The 26,456-nt window shown below is 37.8% G+C and overlaps 3 protein-coding genes across 3 annotated transcripts; all 3 read right to left on the reverse strand.

The window, feature by feature from the left end:
* Positions 1 to 6,018: 6,018 nt before the first annotated feature.
* LOC108598664 (thioredoxin reductase 2, mitochondrial) lies at positions 6,019 to 7,655 on the reverse strand. The gene has a single exon (XM_017985377.2). It carries the CDS (start codon positions 7,599 to 7,601, stop codon positions 6,060 to 6,062), a length of 1,542 nt encoding a protein of 513 aa, XP_017840866.1. The 5' UTR covers positions 7,602 to 7,655; the 3' UTR covers positions 6,019 to 6,059.
* A 2,736-nt stretch (positions 7,656 to 10,391) lies between these two features.
* On the reverse strand, positions 10,392 to 11,248 carry LOC108599327. Its single transcript, XM_017986133.2, has 3 exons — positions 11,119 to 11,248; positions 10,900 to 11,063; positions 10,392 to 10,842 (listed from the first exon to the last, which is right to left on the reverse strand). Exons 1-3 carry the CDS (start codon positions 11,201 to 11,203, stop codon positions 10,558 to 10,560), a joined length of 534 nt encoding a protein of 177 aa, XP_017841622.1. The 5' UTR covers positions 11,204 to 11,248; the 3' UTR covers positions 10,392 to 10,557.
* A 6,019-nt stretch (positions 11,249 to 17,267) lies between these two features.
* LOC108598134 (adenylyl cyclase X E) lies at positions 17,268 to 21,258 on the reverse strand. The gene is made up of 11 exons (XM_017984752.1): positions 21,178 to 21,258; positions 20,985 to 21,125; positions 20,773 to 20,932; positions 19,951 to 20,716; positions 19,799 to 19,899; positions 19,410 to 19,746; positions 18,540 to 19,355; positions 18,393 to 18,487; positions 18,189 to 18,340; positions 18,004 to 18,136; positions 17,268 to 17,945 (listed from the first exon to the last, which is right to left on the reverse strand). Exons 1-11 carry the CDS (start codon positions 21,256 to 21,258, stop codon positions 17,428 to 17,430), a joined length of 3,300 nt encoding a protein of 1,099 aa, XP_017840241.1. The 3' UTR covers positions 17,268 to 17,427.
* Between the last annotated feature and the right edge of the window lie 5,198 nt (positions 21,259 to 26,456).

A 26,456-nucleotide genomic window follows, 5' to 3' on the forward strand; every position in this document is an offset into this window, starting at 1 on the left:
TTTAAAATTAAATTTAGAAAATATTTAAAATTAGGTTTTTGTTTTTAGATTTGATAAACTTATAGATTGGGAGTGTTCAGCACACCCAACATTTGTTGCAAGGATTGGGGAAAACCCAAAAACCCAATCAAATCATAAATATATTATACAAAAGCCTTATCAATTATCATCAGTAGCTCATTTAAGTTGCAAATATTGCATTTTGTATTAAAATGTTTACAATTTACAAAACTTAGCATAGCTGTAGCTATAGCTGCTATATAAACATTAACAAAGTGTTGCAATGACGAAATTATTACCGCAATGCCACATGCAGAATTTTGTTTCTTTTTTTTCTGACTGGCTGGCTGACTGTCATGTGTGTGTGTGTGTTGTCTCTCGTACCCATTGGTGCTGCATAATTAAATGAATGATTCCATGGCAATTGCGAATTGTGCAGAAACTGCAGCCAACTATTCAATTTCAGTCATGTGCAAATATTTTATTACCCAGACATTGCAAGCAGGCCAAAACAGCAACAGAGAGCGACAGGCAAGTCGCACACAGCTACAGGATGACACACACGCACACACATAGATACAGTGCATACAGCCGCAGCAAATTAATTAATAACGCAGCCAACAATGACAATTTTCCGCATGGAAAAACTACAAAACGCTGACTTAACACCCCAAACAGTAACAAAAGTCGAAAATAATAGAAAACAATAGGCTATGCCATTTGATTATGATCAGCCTGCCGCTGTTTATAATGATGCGGGTTATGATTATATCGACATGCAAAATACATTGATCAACATAATGGCAAAAGTACTGTGGCGCCATCTGTTGGCCACACACACACACGCACGTTGGTATGTCTAAAATGTATTTCGATTGTTTGTTTGCTTTTGTGACGAATGCCTGTCAGGCCTGTTGACTGTTCTGAGTCGCTCATAACTCTTTGAAGCTGCCGCAGCTGTTGTCATAATTTCTTCAATGCTGATTTTTGAATGCCAGAACATACTTGGGCTTAGCATTGTTGCTATTGTCATTAAACAACAATGTACTGTACGCTTATGTGAAGCTTTTCGTTTATTTTTTGTAAGTCAAGGCGTATGTCAAAGCAAAAGTCAGTTACTTATGTTAGAATTTGTTACAGTTGTTAAGTGTCTAAGCGTTTTTTTTTTGATATTTCTTTAAATATTTGATATTAGAGTAAGCAAATCAAAAGCTGTGCGCAATAAGTTTAAAACATAGCAATAACTTTAGCCTAAGTCTTAGTGAAGCGATTGTCAAGTAGCGCAGATCTTTGATTTGATTTGATGAGATTAATTAGTTGAGTCTTTAAGCATTATTAACATGCCTTGACTATATCCTGAATAGGTTTTTGTAGATAAATCTGCTGTACTAATTTCTTTGGGCGCCATTATAAATATTTAAACTTTTATAGTAAGCTCATTTATTCTTCACATTTAATTTAAGAAAGCCACAACTTCTATGTTATTTCTGCATTATAAATTAAAGACTCTAATCTATATAAAGAAAGCAAACAGCGCATATTCGAATTTCTGCATTTTTGAAATGAAAACAATGAATTCCTTTTACTTCACACAACTTCGCTTCGCTAGTATTTGATGCTATCAAACTTTTAATTAAAACTAATGCAACAAAGCCAATTAATGAATTGCGTTTGCCATAATTTCGCTTATGAAAAGCCAACGCTTATCTTTAATTTACCCTTATATTTATTTCAATTAATTACATTTAGCAACTGCGCTGCACATTTGTCATTATTAGTAGCACTAAACAATTGCAGTCAAAGCTTAAATTTAATAACTTTAAAACCCACACACCAACACATTTGCATTTATTGTGCGGGCTTATGCTATTTTTATTCTTTTTTGACTGTAACTGCGCTATCTTTGCAGTTACATTTGCCGTTTTCAGCTGTTGGCTGCAATTTTAATTTAATTTGAAAATGCTTAAAACGCGCGTTGCTCTTATGCCTTTTGTTTTCGTAGAAAATGCCATTGCACACACACACACGCACACATGTGTGTGTGTAAATTCCTCTTTGTGGTTAGGCTGGGCTTGCTAACTGGCAAGGCTTTGGCCCTTTGCCTCATATCTTGGCTGTCTTTAACGTAAACTAGCATCAAAAAAAAAAAAAAGAACAAACTGCGCACAGCAGACAAATAAAAAGGCAGCCGGCGACTTTGTTGCATTTGTGAGCGCCGCCAGAGTTGGCAACGTTTGTGCATAAATGACGATGCGAGTTGAGTGTGTGAGACGTTGCGCATACGTCGCGTTGCCATGAGGAAAACAAAAATCACACATACGTAAGTAAACATGCAGAATTATATGTGACTGTGTGTGTGTGCTGGCAGTGTTGCCAACCATTGTGATTGTTTTGGCTGGCGCAGCTATCAGAGCTCACAAGTCCAATGTCAAAAATGCGACTCTCGCGTCTCGTCGCGCGTTTTTAGCAAACAAGACAATGAAAATACTTGCCGTGCCGTCTGTGTTGGCTCTCGGCGTTGGCATTAAAAAATAAAATAAATACGCACACACACACACACTCGCGCTCTCTTTAGGCAGCTCGGCTGCTCTGTTCTTAGTTTTCACTGGCGGCGGGCAACGTCATATTGTCATTCCCGTAGCATTGCTAGAGAAGTTTGTCGAGTCTCTCGTTTAATGCCATTCTCTCTGGTGAATTCAGCAGTTGCCACATGGCTCGAATACAATTGCTTTTATCAAATTAAATTACGGTACACATATTAAGACACACGTTGCGGCTAGCGCAGCTCAAGAAATGTGAATCGAGAGACAATTGTATAAAAAAAAACAAAATTCTATTTCAACTGAAGACGCGTAAGAGCTTTGAAGCTTGCTTTCAATTTTATAAACGCAGAAAAACAGCCAAAACTCTTAAGAGACTTTGATGGGATACCGACTCAGCTTGTGACTTTCTTATTGAACAATAGTTTTAAGCATAAAGCTTAGCAGATACTCCAACCCTAAAATCATTGTTGAAATGAAATAACTAGTAAATTGTCTAATTATTTATTAAAATGCAATCAACTGTAATGCAAATGTTTGCATTAAGCTAAGATTATGCTACACCTAGTGTTGAATAATTCATTGGTGAAACCATGCATACTATTGGTGAAATTAACAGTAAAATCAACAACATTTGTATGTTTTTTTTTCTTATTCTCATACAATAAGCTGCAATTCAAATGCTTCAACGAATTTTATTTATTTCTACAATACCAAGCATTGGTGAATTGTTGAATGCAGTGCAAATATCAACAAAAATAAAATCAGCATGTGCTAGCAATTCGCCTAACATGCTATAGCTAACTGAAAAACATATTGTATGCTCATAAATAAAAATATATAATAGCAATAATATTTAAATATAATACTATCATTTATTTATTTATACAATACCAAGCGTTGGTGAACTATAAAATAATCAACAATTGCTACAAATCCTCAAGCGTTTTAGCTAACTAATAAACATATCATATGCCAATAAATTAAATCAAATAATTATTTAATAATTTAATATAATAATATTGTTGAACTTACATATTTATAGCTACAAAATATTGTTTTTATTTGTTAGCTACAGCTGTCAACTGAAACGAGCACTTGAAATGCATTTAAATTATTTAAAAATTATTTAAATTAATCCTACAGCTGACGCTGGCTCATTCACTGCTCAATCTCCTGCTCTTGTTGTAATCGTTGTCTGGACATTACAAACAATTCCACTTTAGGCACGCAGCCACATCAGCTTGTGGTCACACGGCTGTCGCACATTACGAGTTTGTGCTGAGTACTGCTTGTTGTATTGACACACAGATACACACATACAGACACACTTACCTTGGTCAAGCTTAAGTGTTGTTTAGTAATTTGAAATTTTTAAATGCCATTAAATTTGTTTGCCAAAGACTTCGGCATTGGAATTGCGATTTGTATTTTATGCAAGGCAATCGATACTCGAATGGTTGGTTCAATAGTTTAATTTAGTATTTTGAGGCACATGAGCAAATAGCCTTAGGATAAAGATACATAGAAATGATTTCAGATTTGTTTAATTTACTTCTTAAGCACACAATATTCAATTCCATTTGGCATATTGCCTTGCAATTTAGCAACAAAAGTGAGTCTTGTGTAAATTTATTACCATTCAGAGTAAACTTATTTGTTTTTGTATTTCCAAGCATAACATCAATTAAAAATATGAACTAGTTTTCAGCAAAAAATTGTTGTAGACTGCATTTGTAAATAAGAAAATTACTATGGAAAAGCAAATATAAACTGGTTTAATGTTTAAATTTTTGGCAGCTCTTTACTATTTGAATTTATGCAAATGTTTATTTCTTATTGCATATTTTCTTAACATTTTGGAATTGTTAAAATTGTGCAACAATATATCAACTCTACTGTATACAAATTTCATTAGCAATAGATTTAAATTTGGTTTTGGAACTGTTGCTCATTCTTTTCATATTATTTTAGTTAGCACAATTAGTTAAATTTTTACACTTTCCCCTTACTATTGGCAATAACTTTCGTTTGTAGTTTGCAACCTGTAACATCGGTCAACTGACAGCGTTGAGAAACATGAAACAATAACAACAAGTAACAGCAAATTGCGACTACAATGCAATTCTCAAATGTTTGTCAGAAAATAGTTCAAGTGCAAAATTTTACGCTTTATCGAATTACCCGCGGGCGCTTTAACTTACTGCGGAAGTTTTCACAAGCAGCAACTTTGCTGCAATCCCTTTTCTACTAAGCTGCCCACTTGGGCATAGACAGCGGGTTAGTTGGGTGGGGCGCTTTCAAATTTATGAGCGTAAGGTGTTGCAATGGAAACTACGAGCAGAGTTTTAGTTTTGTGCGATTTTCTCGCAGTTTGAAATTTGTTATATTTTCTTCTTGTCAGCTGGACCATTTGTTAAATGAGTTGGCAGCGCTAATCGAAGAGTTATGGACCACGTTACAACAGCACAGAAAATGTTGCCAAAGTGTTTTGAGCAATTGCCTTGACCTCAATCCAATCCAGCCCAGACTACCTGTGAGCTCTACCAAACGCATAAATAACATGGCAGCGAACTAGGCAAAGCAATTAAAACACAGCAGCAGCAGCAAAAAACAGAATAGAACAAAAAATGTATATGTGCAAAGCAAAGCTAAAAATGCTAAAGCAAGATTTATGTAAATCGGAAGTAAACATTAATCAAACTTTTTCTTTTTTTCTCCCTTGAAACAGAACCGTTGCTATAGTAGGCATAGGCAAAAGCCACGCTTATGAGATTTGGGACTAAAGATAGTCACTTTGCTTACACTTTTTTTTTTATATCCATAACTCACAACTTAATATGTCAAAGCAGCGAGACGGGGTCGTTGTCATTAAAATGACAAATCAGCAAAAAATATTTTGCTTGCTCTATAGACTGGAAAAAAATGAGCATTGCTTTTTATATAAACACATACAATTCGCAGAATTTTAATTTCATTTTTTTGTATAAAAAGAACGTACATTTGTTTATTTGAAAATCCTATTTATATTTTGGTTGATTGTGATTTCTATACAAAAAGAAATATTTTTATTTATTATTTAATAACATTGAATGTTATTGAAATTGCAAGCAGTGTTGACATTAAAAAAACTGCTAGACTTAAAGTCTTAGTTAGCAATTTTAAATTTAAAATATTATACATATATACAGTAAAAATATGAGGCATATAAATGTGGATAGGATTATTATATTTCTTATTCTAATAACATTCATTGAATAAACTGATTTTTATAACTGATTTTATATATAAAATATCTACCCAATTCCAATTGAGTGTTTGCTCTAGCTTTGGTAATACCAAAAAAGCTAAGTCTAGCTGTAAAATGGCTAACTTGGCAACATTAATTGCGACACTCTGCTGTGATTTTTTATGAAAATCTCATTTGCAAATGTTAATGCTTTTATTTTTTATAAAGTAGATTTTACTTTTAGCTGGCATTGCACTTTATTTAAACACAAAATTAAAATAAATGAAAATTCAACTACAGCAAGAAGCAGGAGTTGGGTCGCGACCCGAACGTTTTGTAATTGAAAGTCGAGTAAACTCCTCCGCTGTGGTGGGATGAATGCCAACAGTATTAAGTAGAGTGTTAACAGTTAGTCCCGATTTTAAAGCAGCTGCAAAACCTTGAATTACTTCACCAGCCACTGGGCCCATATAGTGTAAGCCCAAAATCTTTTGCTCACCACCAACTTCAGCTACAGCTTTGAGATAACAATGCCGCACGCTCTTTTGTGGTATAAAGAACTCGGTGGGTTTGTAGTAGCCATGAAAGACTTCGACATTCTCTGGGCCTAGTGTTTCAATAGCCTGCTCCTCGGACATGCCCACACAAGAGTATTCCAGTGGTGTAAATACTGTGGTGGCAACATCTCTGTAGTCCATGAGCTGCTTGGAGCCAGCGAAGAGTCGACGCGCCAGCAGGCGACCTGCTAAAATGGCCACGGGCGTAAGCTCGGGACGCCCATAGATAATATCGCCCACGGCGTAAATGTGAGGCACACTTGTAGCTTCAGTGCCATCTACAATAATTTTATCATTGCGCGTTTGCACGCCCGCTGCAGCCAGATTGAGATCGTCTATAAGTCCCTTGCGTCCAATAGCCCATAGAACTGTATCGTAGACTTCGCTGCCTTTAGTTTGGTTGCTTGTATTGGTAAAGTTGACCAGCAGTCGACCATTGGGCAAACGTTCCACTGCAGTGGGTATGGTGGTGTGTAAGAATTTAATGCCACGCTCCGTCATCATGGCAGCCAGCAGCTCAGACATCTGGCGATCAAAGCCACGCAGCACTATGGAACGCACCATAACCGTGGGCTCATAGCCCAGACCCTTAAGAAAACAAGCGCACTCCAGTCCCACATAACCAGCACCCACTACAAGCGTTTGTCCTGGATCCTTTTCATAGCTGAATATATCATCGCTGGTAATGCCCAGTTCCTTGGCGCCTGGTATATCCGGATAGCGTGGGCGTCCACCCACAGCCACCACCACATTCTGCGCTGTCAGCTGCTTGGTCGCGCCCTGCTTAGTCTTATACTCAATTGTATGCGCATCCACAAAGTAGCCCAGCGAGTTGACATACTCCACCTGCTTGTCACGCAAATCCACGCGCGTTACCCAGTTCACTGACTTAATGTGATTCTGCACCGACTTGACCAGCTTCTGCCAATTGGGCTTGATATCGCGATCGTTAACATTCCAGCCATAAGCCACCGCCTCATGCACCGCCTCGCCCAGCAGCGAGGCCTGATGCATTAGCTTCTTGGGTATGCAGCCCACATTGACGCAGGTGCCGCCCACGCCCCACTTGGTGCCCGCTGGCGTTGGCGTCACATAATCAAAGCACAGCACGCGCGCTCCATATTCCACCGCCTCCTTGGCACAGGCCAAACCGCCGGAGCCACCGCCCAGCACCACCAAATCGTAATCAAACTTACGCTGGCCGCTGGCAAAACGCGCCAAGGGCTGCCAGCAGCGCTGCAGCTGCGTTTGCTTTAGATTTTTTAGCAATAGCATTGCAAACAAATTAAAAAGAGAAACAGAACTTGTGAATTTGTTTCCTACTACTGTCAAAACGACAGTGTCAACTGTCTGACTAGTAAAACAAATAGTTAATTATATAAACTAGCTTATAACTAGCCAAATGCTTATAGGCCATAGCATATTTAGCTGCATAATTTAGCTAAAAAAGCTAAAATTCATTATATGCAAGTATGCAGTCATCTCTGATAAAAACAATAAGAATGAGGGACAAAGCAGAGAGAGTGATTGAGCATCCATTTTGTACAGTCCTTTCATAAATGCTATTTGTTTACCTTGGGATAAACTTACATAACATTGTGTGAAATTTTGTTCAACTGACACAATTATAAGCTCACTTTAAATTTGTCTCAATTGTATACTAGGCTTCGATTAAAAACAAACTGTAAATTTGCATAACTTTCTTTCTATTTTGGTTATTTGTAGCTTTCCTGTTATTGCGTTTTATACTTTTTATTAATTTTAAATATCCTTAGAGCCACTGTGTTTAAATTCCAATGTGCAATATCGAAAAGTCTAGAAGAGCTCGTGCAAACGAGAGAAGCAAATTTTGTAACTGTAAAACTGTTACTTGGAGCACAGCTGCTGAGCGCAACACACTGAGAGAGTGTAGAGGATGTTTACACAGTGGGCATTTGCTGACAAAACTATGAGCGATAGAATTTTGGATACATACACAAGACTTAATTAGTCCTAACTGTATTTTAGTATAAATTCGGATTAAATTTTTTCTATTTTGGGTTTTATGGCGTTGCTGTAACTGCGTTTTATGCTTTTAATTAATTTCAAATATCCTTGCACCTACTGTATGCAATTTGCAAATGCGCATTCAACTCCGCTTACTTGCAAGCACACACACAAAATATCACTCTCTCGCTCTCTGCGCTCACCAAAAAAAAAATCACGCTCTCTCTTTAAGCTAATTGCGCAGTTCGTCCATGCAAAGGCTTGCATTAGTTCACGTATTGTCGTCCGCCTGCTTAGAAGTCAGAAATTTGTTTTGCTATAACCGCGCAATAAATTTAATAAATATAGTATAGTTTCTAGCTATGGTTAATTATTTATTAAAATGTGTTGTTTGTTAAATCTAAAGTGAAGTGAAAGTGCTGTGAAAGTGAAAGCCATTCTGTAATAAGAATGATAGCCAAAGCAAAGCAAAGCTTGAAAAGTGTCGAGCACAGTGTTCCAATTTTTTTTTATTTACCTAGTAAAAAGCCCACAAAAATGTGGCATCTGTAAACTTTTAGTTAAGTGGCACAAGTTAATAGTCCATAGTTAGTCCAAAGCTGCGTATTAGCCTTACAATTAACTCTTTCTATTTTTGGTCTCATGGCATCCCTGTCACTGCGTTCTATGCTTTTTATTCATTTTAAATATCTTTAAGCCCACTGCATTCAAATTGCAAATGCGCAATTTCGAAAAGTCTAGAAACGAGCAAGGCAGATTTTGTTAACGGTAAAACAGTTATTACATGGAGCAGAGCGCAACTCGCTGAGAGAGCGTTTAGGATAATACGTGCACAGTGGTTAATGGCTTATTAATTACCTCGTGAAAAGTTAACCAAACTGTGTGCACAGTAAACTTTTGATTAGCTGGCACAATGCCTAATAGGATCAATATTTAGTTCATTCAGCAGCAGAATACGTGTCCTGGATACAAGACTAGGTTTTGTGACTTTCATGTCATTTTGCTTTACACTTTTAATTCATTTTAAATATCTTTAGACCCACAGTATGCAATTGCGCACTATTAAGAACTCAAGAAGAGCTTGCGCAAACGCACGAAGCCATTTTTAATTTTTGTCTCCTTCTTGCTTACGATCCCATTTACGCTCAAAACAGGTTTTTCTCACAATTCAATTGCAAAGCGCACACACACATACAAATTCTCGCGCTCATTGCGCTCACACGAAAAAATTTTACGCTCTCTTCTCTCTTTCCAACCTAATTGCGCAGTATGTCAATGCAAAGCTATGAACTAAGTTAAATTACGTGTTTCCGTCTGCGCACATTAAATAAAATAAATATGATACTTTTTGTGTTAATTATTTATTGTTTGTTAAATAGGGACTGAAGTGAAAGTGCAGTGTTTATTTTTGTTGTTTTTTTTATTTGTGTTTCTATAATTTTCTACACCAAATTGTGATTTCGCAAGTGTCAACGCTGCAGCAGCATGTTAAGTAATAAGGTTAGTATACACAATTGAATAGCAATAATTTAATTTGCAGTTAGTTTTGTTTGTGCTTAGGATTTGATTTGGAGTCTGAGCACTGCTTTGGTGCAGAGATTTTCATACAAGGAAATCTTAAAGAGAGTTGACGAACAGCAGAGCTATTGTAATTCCTTGCAGGGTCGCCCTTCGCACACATCTAACAAAATGTCAGTTGGGAATGATTAATGCTCTTCCAAGAAACATTTAGAACTTTTGGCAGCCCACGGCCGCCACCACCCTTGCTCAGGTCTTGAGCTGCCCAGCACTTGACTAAATGGAGACCATGCTGCTGGCCCTTGGCTGTCAAGCGGCTATCCTAATTTCTAATCTAATATTTTTGCGTACGCACAGGCCGCAGCCGCCGCCTCAGCAAAGGGAAAACGAGCCTATAGAAATTCTTTGGCATACTTGCTGTCTACTTTTTGGTATGATTTACTTTTGTGGTTTTGCGTTTTGGTGCGTTTAACCGCAAATATTTGTTGGTTTTATTTTGCTCGAAGAGCGAGCGCTCTCTCTCTCTCTCTTTCAGAGCTGCGCCCTTAGCTGCGATTCATTTGTATATACGCATTGGTATTTTTTGGCATATTTATTAGTTAGAACCAAACGACCTAGAATTTGTAGCAGAGTGTGGGAGTGGGAGAGCAGGTTGGTCGGTTGGCTGGCTGAGCTTAGTGGACCAAGGTTACAAGCTAAGCCTGTGAGTGATTTGTGAGTGGATTTCTTAATAATCATTCCAAATGCCATCGCCAATCGTTTCAATTTGCGCCAAATTCGCCACCTCAGTGGCTTCTAAACAGTAACGCTGCAGCTTCATCGTATCAATGATAAGCATTATATGGAAAATATTGAAAATTAACACGCTTAGGCCCACCATGATATAATCTGTGTTGTTTATATCTGTCAACCAAAGAAAGCACAATATGCTGAGCAGAAAGGCCAACATGCGTTGTAAAATAAAAAAGTTCCACATCAGTATGATACCCAATAATAAGCTATACCGCGGTCGCTGCAAATTCAAAATTTAGCTGCATTTAACTTGCTGCATTTTATGATGGGTTATTACCTGAGAAAATGACGGCAACAGCACCGCTAAGTTTAGTAAAACATTCGTTATAATCAAAGAATCTGGAACCTCAAGTGAATTCTCAGTTATTTTCAATTTCTTGATTGACCAGTAATCGCCCCATATCGGTATATAGCTCCATAAAGTTGTATGAGTTTCACTTTCTGCCAAAATACATTTACTTGCTTTATTTTTATTTTTATTAGCTTAAAAACTTACCATATGCAATGCTCTTGACGCGCTTGATAATATGCACCAATACCATATTATATATGCAAAGAGTAATGCCAGATGCGGATATCATTTTAGTAATTAGTTAGTCAATAATATTTATATAAACTATATCTTGAGTAAATATATTCAATGTTTTTCTATTTATTTTCAGGTAAGTTCAAGCAAACGCACAGCAATCTAAGCTACATTTTGTAAGTAAATTTATAATTCTCTTAGAATCATTCAATTTAACCGCAGAAGTTCAATAATAAATATAAGCAACAAGAATTGCTTGAAGCAAAATGCAAAACCCTTTGCATAAATTAAGATCAACTTAAGCAAATTAACTCGTAGTCAAGTCTACCTAAATTCCCATGCATGTAAAGTCTATGCAAAAATTTCTTGACACTTGTATATGCTGTGACACTTAAATATTTTTCTCCGCATAATTTTAATTCTTATTTTCCCTGCCCCTGAATATCATTCAAACAGTCACACACATCTTTATTTTTACCTATGAAACTGACAACAAAATGGTTTAACATGCACTCATCGCAAAACTGTAAAGTTTTTATGTAATTTTTGCTATAACCTCAGCGCGTTTCCTTTGCCTACAAGCTTGAGTCTGCTCTTGAGTACATTTTTTGATAAATTTATTTTTAGGCAACATATAAAGTTGAAATGCTTTTTGCATGTATCTGTGGTTACACATGGAGCAGCTAGCTTCCATGCAAATGTCCTTGCTCATGTTCATGTGCGAACCTTCTTCATCAATGGCTTGATCTAGGGTAAACATGTGTTGACGACAATCCTTTCCATAAATTCGAGCTCTTAACCTTTGATTTAATTATTGATATGTGGTGAGCTTTGAGTTGAACATATAATTAGATTAAAAACGGCAAGTTCAATCATATAAACGAAAAATATGAAAGCTTCTATTGTTTCTTTTATTCTTACAGATTGCGCAATAAATTAAATTAAATTTCTTTCGAAATCATAGCCATGTGTTAAGCTAATTCACTTGATTCTACTGAATCAGAAGTTGCCTTTGTTGGGGAGCATTAGGGCAGGGGGTTTCTTGTTAAGTTGCTTGACCTTTTTGTATTGCTCTTTGCTCTGTCTTTTAAGAGTAGTAAAAATCTTTTGATGATTATTTATATAAACTCTGTTTGAAATTCTCTACAAGCGTCTTATTACAACTTTGTTTTCAATAGCTAAATTTATTTCATTAAATCAATCTTAGGGTCGCAAAAGTTAAGAATATGCAGCTAATATCTATATCTTTAAAATCATAAACCTTTTAGCGCTTTGCAATTCAAGTTGTTCAGCTGCAAAGTTAATAAAACCATTTGCACCTTGCACTAAGTACAACTGTAACTAACTTAACTAAGCTGTTTGCCTATTGCTGTGAAAGTTTGTTCACAGATTGTGTTCTCAGTTTGCTTTTGCATGTAGCTTTCATATGTAGAAATGGCAATGTGCATATGCTTGGGTCTTGCAGATAAACAGCTTAGTGTAGATGAATTATGGCAAGTGCATATTTAAGTCTCATTAGCAACAAAACTGCAGCTCAACAATAATTACGCAAACCTTAATATTTTTTAGATTATCAAAATGCCACAAATTATATGTCTGAGCCATAGAAGAAAAATGTCAATCTAATTGAAATTCTAGACAAAATCTTCAGCAAATTACGTACATTGACAAAAATCTCTAATCCCTCGATGCGCAGTCGTTGCGAAACCTGAAGCCAAACTCCAAAGTCAAGCGTCGTGCTAGCTAAATAACAAATATAAGCAGACTGGGCAATACTTTGGGGGGCGCTGCTGCTGCTGCTGCTCACATAAGTTATTGTTTAAAATACAGGCTTAAAGGGGGGTTAAGGGTGTTTGCAGCACATTCTGAAGATGATGCGAGTCATGCCACCAGAGAGAGAGAGAGAGAGAGAGACCAAAGCAGCAGGAAACGGAAGTGCAGTCAGTATATGTGGCTCACCGTTGAGCTGCAGGTGAAGCTGCTGCTGCTGCTGTTTGTTGACAATGTCTTCTTCATAAGCCAAGGCAAACAACCAAAAAAAAAAAGAAGGTCAAATATTTTGTGCCATTACGCTGAGTACATTTGGTGGTTGCGCCATCCCTAGTAGGGAGTGAATTTTTCATAGCAAGCAGCTTCTGTGTAGTTGCCTTAGCGATTTAATTTAATCAACTGAAAGCGCAATTGAAGCTCGACTTTATACACAGCGCAGAGAGCGCTGCATTTTAATTCCAGCTATTGGACATTAGGATCACCCCAGCTTGTCACCAAAATATTTTACGCTATTTTAGTTGCACTTTGAGGCAACATTAGAAAACATTCAAAGTTAATTCAATTAGAGAGTTTTTATTGTTTAGTATTTTTCATTCTTGCTTCAAAATAAGAATCTGCATGTTTGAGTTGATACCAGGCAAATCTGATTTAAGATTGGTGTGAAGTAAATGAAATAAATTAAAATAATACAAAGCACAACTTTTTTTTTCTATTTTGTGCTAAAATACTTAATTTGATTTGGTTTATTGCTAACATTACCAACTAGCTCTACTAAGCGCTCATTTTAATGATAAGTTTTAAAGGCTCGCGCGGCTGTCACACGCTGCAAAAGATGCATGAGATTCGCATTTAAATGCTGCGCTACGCAGTCAAAAGTTTCTGCTGCTGCTCTCATGGAGGCTTTCGCAGTTGGAAAACAAATGCGGATTACAAATTAAGTGCGCAGCGTAGGAATTGTTACTACGTAGCAGCGAGCACACGAGTTGGCCCAAGGCTATCAAAAGGTGGGCGAGATTATGAGAGCTGTTGCAGCAAGTTACAGCCAAAGCAGCAGCAGCAGCGATGGCCGGAGTGAGTGGCAGCTGGCTTGCTATTATCCCAGCGGGTTTACAGCTCCGCGCCGTGGCTGCTGCTTTTGCTGTTCATTACAGTGCTTTGAGGTATTTTCATATCTCTCGTGCAAAATTTTCATTTGTAACGGCGCGTGAAATTTACACGCATTTTGAAGTCTAATTTGACATTAATTCAATGCCCTTAGGATAGTACCCATTACGTTGATGTTGCTGCTTCTCTTGTTGAGCACATGGATGTATTAATATGTGACTCGACTTCAAGATATATATACTGGCTGTTCAACTTGCTTTAAATAGTTTTAAGCTTTTACAAATTTAGTAAAATTTACAGAGAAAGTCGATTTAGCCATTTCAGACAAGCAGCTAAAACTCAGAGACTAGCAGACTAGATGTTAAATATGATATTTCTATTAAGCAGCAAATTGTTTATATTTTTGAATATTAAATTGCTTTGCGAATCAAAAAATGTTATGAAAGTCCTTCATACTCATCTTGTTTTTATTAGAATTTAATGTACATAGTTTTTGGCTGTTAACTTGAATTTCATTGAATCAAATCAAACCACCAATTAAACTGGAATCGTTTTGGTTTTAATGCATTTTGACGTTTTTCCAACCGCACGCCTACTCTAAAAATTACTTAGAATTTGCAAACGCAACCAAAACACATTTAAATTGACAACCGACAAGTTTGGCCAAATTCCAAAAACCAGAAAAAAAAAACTAAAACCAAAAGCGCTTCAAACAATGGCGCACTCAGTTTGGTCAAAAGCAAATACCACTGATTGTGACAATCAGCGTGAGCAGGAAATTGGCGACCAACTGCGAAGAATTTGCTTAACATTTGGTATCGATTTGGCGAAGCAGCTGTGCCCAGCTGAACAAATCGCAGAGCTTAACGCATGAGAGCGAGCAGCAGCAGCTTTAAAACATTTGCTAATTTGCCATGCTAAGCTAAAATACTGCGTGATTTCCTTAGGATTTTCTTTTTTCTTCTTAGTTTGCTCTTCAAATGTCAACATGCGAGTTTGGGCGTTGGGGCTGTGGGCGGTGGCAATGTGACAGGCTACTGACACTCACAGGCCAACTGTCACACCCGCTGTGCCCCGCTACGCTGAGTGTGGGTCTAACCCTTATACAATGCAAAAGCAAATTTTATGAAATTGTCATGGCAAAAAGAAAAGTCAACGCAAGCGGCAAGCGAACGCAGCGCAAAACTCTCTTCAGTTTTCCTTATGCTCGTCGCCTGCGGACACAGCTGCTGTTGCTGTTGCTTTAGTTGTTGTTGCTCTAACTGTAACATTATCTAAGCTAACAAATTGTCAACACGTACAAATGCGTTCACTCAAACGTAAACGGGGTAATAACCATTTTTCGTAATAATTTCATGTCATAACAAATCTAGGTTATACTATACGTATACGCAATATTTAGCAAATGCAGCTAAAAATATTCTGCTGTGTAGCCAAAATAGTAAAAATTATCTCATTTTATTGATATTATTTTATTAATTATTTTTAGTGTATTTTGTATAATTATTTTTGTTTAGTTTGTGTGAAAATGTTATAATGAGCTTTGAATTTTGTGCAAGATTTGTTGCTTCGCCCCGAGCTGTGATACAAATTGCTGACTTCCTGCAAGCTGCTGCTGCTGCTGCTGGCACTGGCTGCTGCTGCTTTTGTATCTTTTTCTACTGGCAGCAACACGTCGTCAGCAAGTAGCGCTTGGTTCCAGGTCCCGTCTGCAACGCATAACGCGTCCAACTTAAGAAATAAACTAAAGTTGTCACGTAAGCAAAGTTTATAGCCAAAAAGCAAAAAGATGCAACATTCGAGAGAAAGAGAGAGAGAGAGATGGAGGCAACGTTTTTGCAATGGGCACACAGCAAGTTGGACACGCGCCATGCTACCAAATCATCTCATCCCCCGTCTGCCCATTCCCCGCCTGCCATTGAAGCAATTGCACACGCGCTGACTGCGCTTAACATTTAGCCGCCCGACTGACTGACTGACAGACAGAAAGACAGACAACGCCTACTGGGCGTGGCAGCTACAGTTACACTGTGAAAATCAAAAGCATTGGCTTTGCGCATTATTTATGTGCAAAAATGAAAATATTGCCAGGCGTTTAAGCAATTGATTGACCAACTGATGGACAAGAGACAAGACCAACTTGAAAGTTTTGCTTTTGATTGCAACTTTTCTTTGTGGACCACTTAGCACGTCTTGGCATTTGCCAATAATTTTGCTTATGCTGCAATGCTGTCTACTTGTTAAATATGCAGTTGCTCTCATTTGACTGTAAATAGGTTGAGCTGAGTGTAAAGACTTGAGTGCAAATTTAAAATTTGTTAAATAATTTAAAAGCAGCTACGAAATTAATCAAAATCAGCAGTAAATTGTATTGTTTATTCATTTGTATTTAGATGGCAGTGTGCAAAAATTAGTTTTGGTTGCTTATTTATCAATTTATAACTCAGTTGGGCGCTTACTCACACTAAGCAACAGCTGCGCTCTGTCCCACAAACAGTTGAGCAACCCTTACTTATATTAATGCAAATAATTTAAGAATATAAAAATGTTGAAGAAATTGCTAAACGGATTTGTTACATCCCATTTGATTTTCCCAGAATTTATTTTGAATTTTGTGCGTTTGCAATTCATGCGATTTGTAGCTGAAACTCAAGTCGATAGTAAGCATAGCGGGCATTGTTATCAAGGACACACTTGCTCATTAGCAAACGAGGCCAGTGGCAAGGACTGCGCAATACACATGGGCTTAGCTTTTGTGGGTGGGCAAACAGTCGCAGCTCTCCCCCAGCTCATTAGTGTTGGTAAATCTGCCAATGCAAATACCATAAATGTTACCTAATTGGATTTTTGACAAGCTCTCGGAAGGCACGACAGCAACGTCAGCAGAAATTTTGTCGAAAATTTTGGAATTTATGAATACGTATGCGCAATAATGCAAATTAATTGCAAAATTAGTGACAAAGTGTTTGGGCTAGAGAGAGAGCCCAGTTTACGTTTACTAATTAAACGCGCATTCAATTACTGCCTGATTGACATAAAGTGCTGCAAATCATTTGGGAGCATGTGTCAAGCTGCTAGCGAGTCATTAAATTGACAGCCAAGTGTGTCTCGGTGGATTTGATTTTTGCTTGCCACACAGCATCAATAATTGAAAGCAACTTGACGCAATTGTCCAGCCAAAGATTTCTGCAAATATTTTGATTTTCAAACTCACACACACACACGTGACCCAACAAACGCTTGATGGGGGGTGGAACTTGAGTAAACTTTTATTTTTAGCGTGATTATATTTGTTTAGCTGTAACAATTGGCCACGTGTGTGTGTGTGTGTGGCTTGCAGTTAAAAACAAGAATATCAATAAAGGAAATGTCAGCTGCGCAAATTTATAATCCCAAGTGGTTAACTTAACGCTGAGAACTGGACTGCTCTGATGACGCGGAAAACGTTGCGCGTGGATATACGGGGTCAGACTCCTCCTGGGTGAATTTGAACTCGAAATCTTCGGTGATGCCAACAAAGTAGGTCGGCATTAAGCCACGACCTTTGACATAGGTCAAGCCCCTATACTCGCAGTCGACGCTGTTTTTGCGCAACGTTAGCGCCGTCTCCTCGGTCACTTGTATGTGCCCGGCTATGCCCGTTGAGTCCATGCGCGATGCCATATTCACCGCATCGCCCCAAATGTCATAGTGCACCTGGGAGGCGCCCACAACGCCAGCCATTACCTCTCCACTAGAGATGCCAATGCTCATGTCGCTGCTCAGTATAGACTCCTTGATGACCATATTCTTGTAGTAATTAGTGCACATTGCGAGCGTGCGCATCAGATCCAAGGCAAAGCTAGTCATAACATAGGAAACATCAAGCTCTGAAACGTGGTCGTCATGGTCGAGCAGCGTGGAACGCGAAATTTGTATGGGCACTACAAAAGATTATTGATTATATTAATTAATTGCTTAGCAATAGCTAAGATTACTCACGACTTTCGCGGCCCTTTCCACTGTCGCCCCTCATGCGCCCAGAGAAGCGCACATCCAATCCGCAAGCTGCCATATAAGTGCAGCCAACAATTTTAATCTTCTCCACCATATAGACTGATCTATATTCCTTTAGCTGCAGCACAGATTTGTAAGCTGAGCATTGATTTGCTTATAATCGAACTTACCACGCTATCAAATTCTGAAATAATTTCATTAAGCACACGCAAATTGGCCAGATCCATGTCGAACTTCTTAAGCGTGGCAAACATAACAGCGACCATTTTATAGTCCTCATAGTAAAGCTCACCCTTGGCCAACGAAGTCAAATAGACGCTGACTGTAGCACAATATAGAAAAAGTAGCTCAGCTAGCAACAGTTAGAGACTCACCCACATGCGATGGTAAAATGTTATGTAGTAGAATTGTTATCGATTCATTTGCCAAATCAGCATCGCGCTGTTTTTTAGCCAACTCAATGCGCCAGCTATATAAAGTAAATAAATTAATTATTAATAATTAAACTGAAATTTACTTACTTAAAATTAACCTTGTTATTGAACTCAGTCTGCCGCTCCATGAGCGAAAGACTAAACAGAGTTGTGACAACGAGAATGCTGTGTGCATATTCAGATATAAAATATGGATTTGTGGTGGGGCTTTGATGCACTATATAATCGTATTGAAATAGAATAATAATCAAATATGCTAGCGCCTCCACGATACTTGCAATTAGCTTGACTATCATTGGAATACGTGTAAATATTATGCTCATGCCAATCACCAGGCACACAATATTGGTGAGCACCCAGGGATGAAAGCAGCTTCTCAAGTCGGGCTCGTAGTGATAAAGTTTGCCCTCGATATGCATTAGAATATATTCGCTGCGATTGCAGCCCATCAGCATGAGCGATATAACGCTATAGTAAATGACTAATATATACATATAGATGCATATGCGTATTGGTAGACTGTGTTGTATTCTATCCGCTAGGCGAAACATGAAGCAGCTGAAGGGTGTGAAGACATGATCGGAGTTGGCGGCAAAGCGCCAATAGCATAAACGCTTATACCAAGTGATGAACACGAGACTGCTCATGGTAAGAATCAGCGTGATATTCACCAAGTAGCTTACGAGCACATTTTTCATGGAGTTCACCATTTGTATGTATACCAAACAAATGCCTATAAACCAGGCCAAAAGTATGCTATACTTAAGCATATAGTCCGGTTGGTGTATATAGTTGTACTCCAGGCGCGCATCCCTGTAGTTCAAACATAACGCACCAAGCATTGGCCTTGAAGAATCTAATTTGCGCCCTTTCTGATACCTGCGACATCTAAATTTGCGCATACTATGGAAATTACATTTAGACTTGCATTATACTCATTATATGCCATATGCTTACATAAACGCGCCTGATGGCAGTTTTTTGAACTCCTCACGCAATTCCTGTATAACTGATTCTTCCCGCAACTGCGTCTTTGAGGCTACCTTCATCACATTCACTGATTCCAGCTGATCCAAATCATAGCCGCGCTTAACGAATTCGCCACTCTCAGCTGCAGCTATGAGAAATGTTTCAATGCCATATTTTTGTAAAAATGCATCGTTTTGCGCTGCCTCAGTGGGTGGCAAAATTTCATGCGTATGACTCGTCATCATGTCCAGCGTTCTCTTACTTATGTGTATGTGCCCCGCCAGGCCAGTGGATTCCAAACGATTGGCAATCATTACATCTCTGCCTAGTGTAGCTTAAAATTAGTAATTGTTAGTTATTGCTTAACTAGCACTTACCCCATATATCAAACTGCAGCTTAGCCCTGCCAATAACTCCGGCAAAGAGTCCGCCCGAATGCACGCCAATGCGCATATCAATGTTGAGATTACGTTCCGCTCTGCAAACAATATAAAAACGTCTAAGGCTTAATAATCGATAAACAGCTTACCTCACTTCACGTATATTTTCGATCATGCACAGTCCCAAATCCACACAGCTGGAGGCATGCTCGGGATTGGGTTTGGTCAAGCCTCCAACGCAATAGTAGCAATCACCCAAAAACTTAATGCGCTGCACGCTAAAGCTTGAGGCTGCCAAATCGAAGCGTGCGAATAGATCATGCAACAATCTCACAAGATTCTTCACCGACAGCGTTGTGGTCAAGTGCGTATAGTTGACAACATCGGCGTACAAAATGCTAACCTCTGGATGCATTTGCACAGCCATAATGTGATCCCTTGTGATACGCTGTGGCCGCTCCGCATTGGCAATGCGATTGCGTATGTCTTCCTGTATGGGCAGTGCAATTTGCGGTGGCAAAATGCTGTGCAGCAAAAGTTTCTCCTGCTTACGAGCACTGCGTAGCGCAATGTCCTCCATAACATATTGATGTCGGTCCAGAAACGAAGAGCGCACAATAATGTCGCTCATGAGGCGAAAGAATGCGCCAAGCATATTAAAGCAAACATAGTGTATGGTGTCAATGGATATGCCATAATACTGACTGGCATTGCTGAATTCGTACTGGTATTTGGTGGATAGATATATGAGAAAGTATAGTATGTACAGAAAGGATACAGTGCAGCCTAGTATTAGTGGCCCCTTTATATATGGTATGGGTAGAAACATGTAAATCATATAAAGTATATACGTGTCATAGAACGAGCCAAGTATCCAGTCATCTTGATAAACATGCACAATATTTATGGTTAAGTCTGCGCATAAAATTAATTTAACATGTGCTTTTTCTTTGAGTGTATAGCATACACACCAACAAACACCAATATAAATGCAGCAACAATGGAGGTGAAATAAAGTATCCATGGTTGTCTGAACACCAAATTCTTGTAAAAGTTTACATAAAGTACTAAAATAATTGCAACATTAGCGCCCGCATATGATATGACATCGATTTTAATTAATTTTGTATACTAAACAAAAGTTTTTAGCTGTAGCTAAGTATGATTTTAATACATAGCTTACCTCGCATGTTGTTAGCAGCAGAATACAGTGAGTTAGGGTTAGTATGGTGTGCAGTATCATAAAAACGAGCAGCGCAGTATTACGTAAACGTATTACATACCAGAAATAGTCGTTTTCCAATTCGACTTCTTTGCATTTTTTCTTAAACGAGCGTAATAATGAGCGAGTTGCAGTTGAAGCATTTTATGCATACCTTAAGATAATCATGTTGCCAGGCACGTTCGTCCTCGAAATCTAACTGGCAATGTAAAGTTTTTTTTCGTTTCAAAGGCATTTTTATTATTTTAACTCAAAAATCTTGACTTATATACAAACGAACTTATGATAATATCAATTATGATATGATCAAATCATCATCAATTTTTAAACTTTCTGCATTAATGTTAAAAACGCTTATTTTTCTATGTCTTTTGAATTATTTAAATGCAAACTAATTTGTATTGCTAATCAAAAGCTGCAATTTGTGCGCATACATTTGAAAAAGATAAATAAATACACACTAACAAATTAGTATTGAGGCGAAACCTGTGTGTGTGTGTGTTGCGAAGAAATTACATTTTTTATAATTAAATTGCAATTTGTGCTAATTTCACGCATTTGTCTTACATTACGCGCCACGCCCATTGGGCAAAGACAAGCAAAATAATTTTGGCAAATTCATTTGGGCTTAAACGAACAGTGAGATAGGTAGACGACTCCACTACTACTACGCAACTGTTACTAATTAAGACACAAGTGGAGTAAAAATGGCGTAAAAGAAAAGGTATTCGCGACTATGAAAATTAATTGAAACGTTTAGACAAAAGTTGGAAGCGACAAGCACTTAATGCATTTAATAGAAGTCTAAGTGTTGCTTTACCGTTAAGTGCGCCGGAAGTGTACAGAAATGAAAGAGAGAGCGAGATGAAGATATGGCAGTTAAAAGAAGATAGCAGCAAGCTCTGAGCAGCAAGAAGCAATTTAAATCTTACTAATTACTTGGGCGACAAATTACGCGGCAAGACATTCACTGCACCCAGAGCTCACACACACACACACACACGCGATAAGCTTTGCACTTGAAACATGGAACAGGTGTCGCAACTAGCGAACGAACGTCGTTTGCTTTCGGTCTTGAAGTCGTCGTCGTCGTCGTTGTCGTCTATGTTGAAAAATTAAGTGTCATTTGCTTGTCTCATGGGTTCATTGTTTTGCAGCATGTGCCGCTTGCCCCACTTCAGTAGAAGTAGAAGAGTCACTCTTCTCTTGCTTGGGCTCAGCTTAAGCTAATGCTAGTGTGTGTGTGTGTGTGTGGCAGGCTGGCATTGCCTTTGGCTGCCGCATGTTTAATTCAAAGACCGCAGCCGCTCCCGCCCCCCGCACTGCTACTGACAATGTGATAGTTAAGCGTAATTACCAAGGTGCCAAATGAATAAGAAAGCGACAGAGAGTACGAGAATGTGTGTGGGCGTAAGTAAAGATGAGAGTTTGGTTAAGTAGGTTGAAACATTACTTATTAATTTGACGCATTTAATTTATATACAGTGGGGTTATTACAACGAAACAAAAGTCTGACAATAACGTTGACTTTATTACATTACAACTAGCTGAGGTCCAATACTTAAGAATAATCAAATCAATGATTAAGCAACTTATTAAGTTTATAGCTTAATTCTAACAAAGACTAAGCTGAGAATATGAGTGAAATCTTTTATTAAGTAATTAATATATTTTTTAAATAATTTAAAATTAAAAATTAGCATACAAACCAAATGTCAAGCTTGTCAACTAACTAAACAAATTATTGTAATTTGTTTGAGCATCTTGTTTATAAACTATATCAACAAAGTAAAGTATATCTATATCTATGTTAGAATTCAATATATTCTTATATATATTATATTCTTAATTGGCACAAACCATAATTGCCTCAATATAGTGAATAAATTGCCGCCTTGGTTAGCAATTAAACGGGCCCTTTACTTTGTTGACAATACAAATTTGCATTTAGTAGTATTTGTTGCTAAAATCGACACACGCACTTCAAGGGGCCACACGCCCTTTGTCAATCAATGCCCTCAATATAACAATTTCGTATTCAGTTTTGCAACTCCTTAACGTTTATGTTGATTTGCTGAAATTGCGTATACGCCACGTATAATTGTTGTGAAAATTGTTTATCATCGTCACGTGCTGCCTGCCTGCAAGTCGCTTATTTAGTTAGTTATTCAAGCAACTGCATTTTCCAATTAACTTTAATGGATTCAATTATATGCAGTTAGTAGCTCTCGGCCGACTCGACTCGGTCCGCCTTTCATATTTGAGTTTACATTCAATCTGCTGAAATTTAACAAATATATATGTATGTGTGTGTGTGTGTGTGTGCATGCAATGCATTGACTTATTGTTTTACTGCAATAAAAGAATTGAGGAAAAACAAACTGTGCAGGCCTCGGGAAATGAATTAAAAACATGCGCCATCTGCAATTTGTTATAAGGCGCAATGCAATTGGATTTTCTTGCCATTATTTTTTTGGTGTGTGTTTTCCTTTTGACTTAAACAAAAAGAAGCAAAAAAAAAAAAAAAAAAGTAAAAGACAAACGCCAGCAACGACAACAGCAATAATGTTGGATTACGTGTGGAAATTACTTAAAAAGATTTTCAATTGTTCCTTCTTTATGCGCCTGTCTGCGTGTGTGTGTGTGTAGTTTAGCTTGCTTTATTATTTATCATTGGCCAGCCAAATGGGGTAACGGCTGCTGTTTATTTTCAGCAACTGCAACTCCCAGCTGCTGCCACATGGCCCAGAGACGTTCGCAGAGTTGCAGTCAAAATGCCGTTGCAGCCAGCCAGCCAGTCCAACTGTAAAAATAATGAACTTTTGCTGCGACAACTACAAATTTATGGCCAAACTACAGTCGAACAGGCGGCAGCAGAGGCAATGGGCATGGGCATGTGCTTGCAACTTCTGCGCTGCTCTCCATTGATTCGAAGCTGCCAGAAACTGCAAAAACTTTGGGGGCCCCAAAGCATATAAAAATCATATACTCAACTTTATAAGCAGCGCTGATAAGACATGCAGTTATCCCAAGCTAAAGTGAATAATAAATAAATAAATAATGATTAAAGATTAGTTATTGGATTATTTTAATTTAAAGCTGAAATTATGAGTACAGTACAAATATTTTTAGTTTTGCTCAATTAAAAATAAATGAAAAAATAATGCAGTATTGCTTAAAAATACTTAAAAATAATCCGGAGATTATAAAAATTATTAATTATAGATAGATAAAATTAGATTAATATAGATTAAATTTAACTAAAAATAATTCTAAAATTTTTGGTGTGCTTTTATTATTTTAATTATGATAGTTCTTGGTATATTAGTCATCAGCTTCCTATTTAATACAAAAATAAATATAACTTGCAATTATTATTATTTTCTCTATTGCAACTTAACTTCTATGCTTAATATAAATTGTTTCATACCACCGCAGCTTGAATTTATGCTTGCTAGCTTTTATTAATGCGCAAGTTTTATGTTTTAATTATGTGGTGAAAATTCGCGCTAATGAAAACATAAATCAATAAAAGAATACTTAAGCCACAACGCCTGATGAAAATTATGCGCAACGCACACAGAGGCAAAAGCCAATGCAGCAACAACAGCAGCCATACATAAATGTAAATAAGCATGACCAAGGGGGTGGGGTGGGGTGGCGTGTACTTTTGAGCTGTTGTAGCGTCAACTCATTTTAGCCAAGTTAAGCTGCATTCATTACATGTATCTAAACTATGCAGCGCAATTTTTTATGTTTGCGCTCTCAGCTTTTCTGGTCTTTGTTTAGCCAACTGAGCAGAAATGTTGCATGTTGTTGTTTATGCTGGGATTATGTTGTTGCTGCTGCTGCTTTGGCATTGTAGAACATTTATTGATGCTTGGACAGGCATAATAACAACTCGCTGCCAGCAGCATTTGAGTTGTGCTTGCTGGGGATTAATAAGGCAGCAGCAGCAGCAGCAGCAGCAATGTCGACTAAAGCTCGAAAGCTGCATTTCATCTAATACGGGAGGGCAGAAATTGAAATTGCTGCGACGAGTCGAGACGAGACGAGACGTTGAGGCATAAGCCAGCTCGACGACCACTTGCAACTTTATTAACTGCGCTTTATACCTTTTCAATGCAAGCTGTGCGTTGAGTTGAGTTGAGTTCGGTGCTGCCAGCTGCAGTTTGCTAACGTTGGCTTATTAGTTTTTGCCTGTTTATCGTTTTGTATTTTTTTTTTGCTGTTTTGTATGCCAGTCAACATTTGGTTGCATTCTGAAGTGCGTCGACAAGTTTGTCCCTACCAATTGCTTCGGTATACAAGTGCCAGCAACCGCTGCTGCTGCTGCTTTGTCAACAACTGTTGTTGTTGTTGTTGTTGTTGTTGTTGGGGGCTGCATGTTGCTTTAATTTCAGTTTTGTGCAGTTGCGCCGCCAAAAACTTTACCGCTTGTTTGTTTGCTGTCGTCGTTTATTATTATTATGTATATTTTATGTTTTTTTTCGCCCTCACTTTTGCGCTTTGCTGCTGCCACTACCGAATCCCGATTTATACGGTCGGCGAGCGTTAGCTGCGCTTTATTTAACTTTGGGCAGTTTGATGGCAGGAAATAGAATTTTAATGGATTTTGTAATATCCGCGTTGGCACAAAACTTTGCATTTCTTTGCCTTGCCTGCCCCGCCTCTGCCTTTCGTTTTATTTTTACTTTCTGCCATTTGCTGCTTGGCGGCGATTCTTGAGCTTAGTGCTATTGACATTTCTGAGGTCTGAGGCTCTCCACAATTGTGGGCGGTTTAATTAAGTTGACTTTTCGCGCTTGCAAACTCTCGGGCGTGTCAATTTGCATTTAGTATTGAGACTGTACCGAACTGCCAGATAGCCTGACAGTTGCCAAATAAAAAGACAGCCGAACAAAATAAATATGCGCAAAAACTTTTGTAGAATTGTAAGTGCATTTTGATATTAAAAGAAGGTAATATTAAAATTCAATAAAACTGTCATAGAAAGCGAGGGAAGTTATGCAGCTGTAAAAGACGCGCTGAGGCTAAAAGCTGCATTTGAATCTTAGTGTTGAGAAGTGCTAAGAAGCGCCATTTAAAATTGCAATAATTGATGAGAAGAACTCAGAGAATTAAGTCTTATAGACCTCAAACTAAAAATCTTACAAATAAGTAGTGAGCTATATGATTAAATTATTTATTCAGTTACAGAGATAGGAAATATATTAAACATTCATAGTAGATCCAGATTCTTCTTTTGTATACTTAGTAACACTTCCTATGAATGTTTAATATATTTCCTAAGTCTACAAAAGAAGAATCTGGATCCACCTTGAAGCTAATTTTGGGTTGTGCTGAGATTGATTTAGCACCCAAGATAATAAAACTATATAATAGATATAAATCAATGTTCTATTTTATGTTGCTGTTAACGATTTAGCAAAC

This window comes from Drosophila busckii, chromosome 3L, assembly GCF_011750605.1.
Source record: "Drosophila busckii strain San Diego stock center, stock number 13000-0081.31 chromosome 3L, ASM1175060v1, whole genome shotgun sequence".
Lineage (NCBI taxonomy): Eukaryota > Metazoa > Arthropoda > Insecta > Diptera > Drosophilidae > Drosophila > Drosophila busckii.

Coding starts and splice junctions, on each gene's coding strand:
- LOC108598664 (XM_017985377.2), bottom strand. CDS start 7,601: ATGCTATTGCTAAAAAATCTAAAGCAAACGCAGCTGCAGCGCTGCTGG.
- LOC108599327 (XM_017986133.2), bottom strand. CDS start 11,203: ATGATATCCGCATCTGGCATTACTCTTTGCATATATAATATGGTATTG. Junction 11,064..11,118: donor CGTCAAGAGCATTGCATATG/GTAAGTTTTTAA, acceptor GTATTTTGGCAG/AAAGTGAAACTCATACAACT. Junction 10,843..10,899: donor TGTTGCCGTCATTTTCTCAG/GTAATAACCCAT, acceptor TTGAATTTGCAG/CGACCGCGGTATAGCTTATT.
- LOC108598134 (XM_017984752.1), bottom strand. CDS start 21,258: ATGCCTTTGAAACGAAAAAAAACTTTACATTGCCAGTTAGATTTCGAG. Junction 19,747..19,798: donor GCTGCAGTTTGATATATGGG/GTAAGTGCTAGT, acceptor AAGCTACACTAG/GCAGAGATGTAATGATTGCC. Junction 18,137..18,188: donor TTTCAGAATTTGATAGCGTG/GTAAGTTCGATT, acceptor TCTGTGCTGCAG/CTAAAGGAATATAGATCAGT.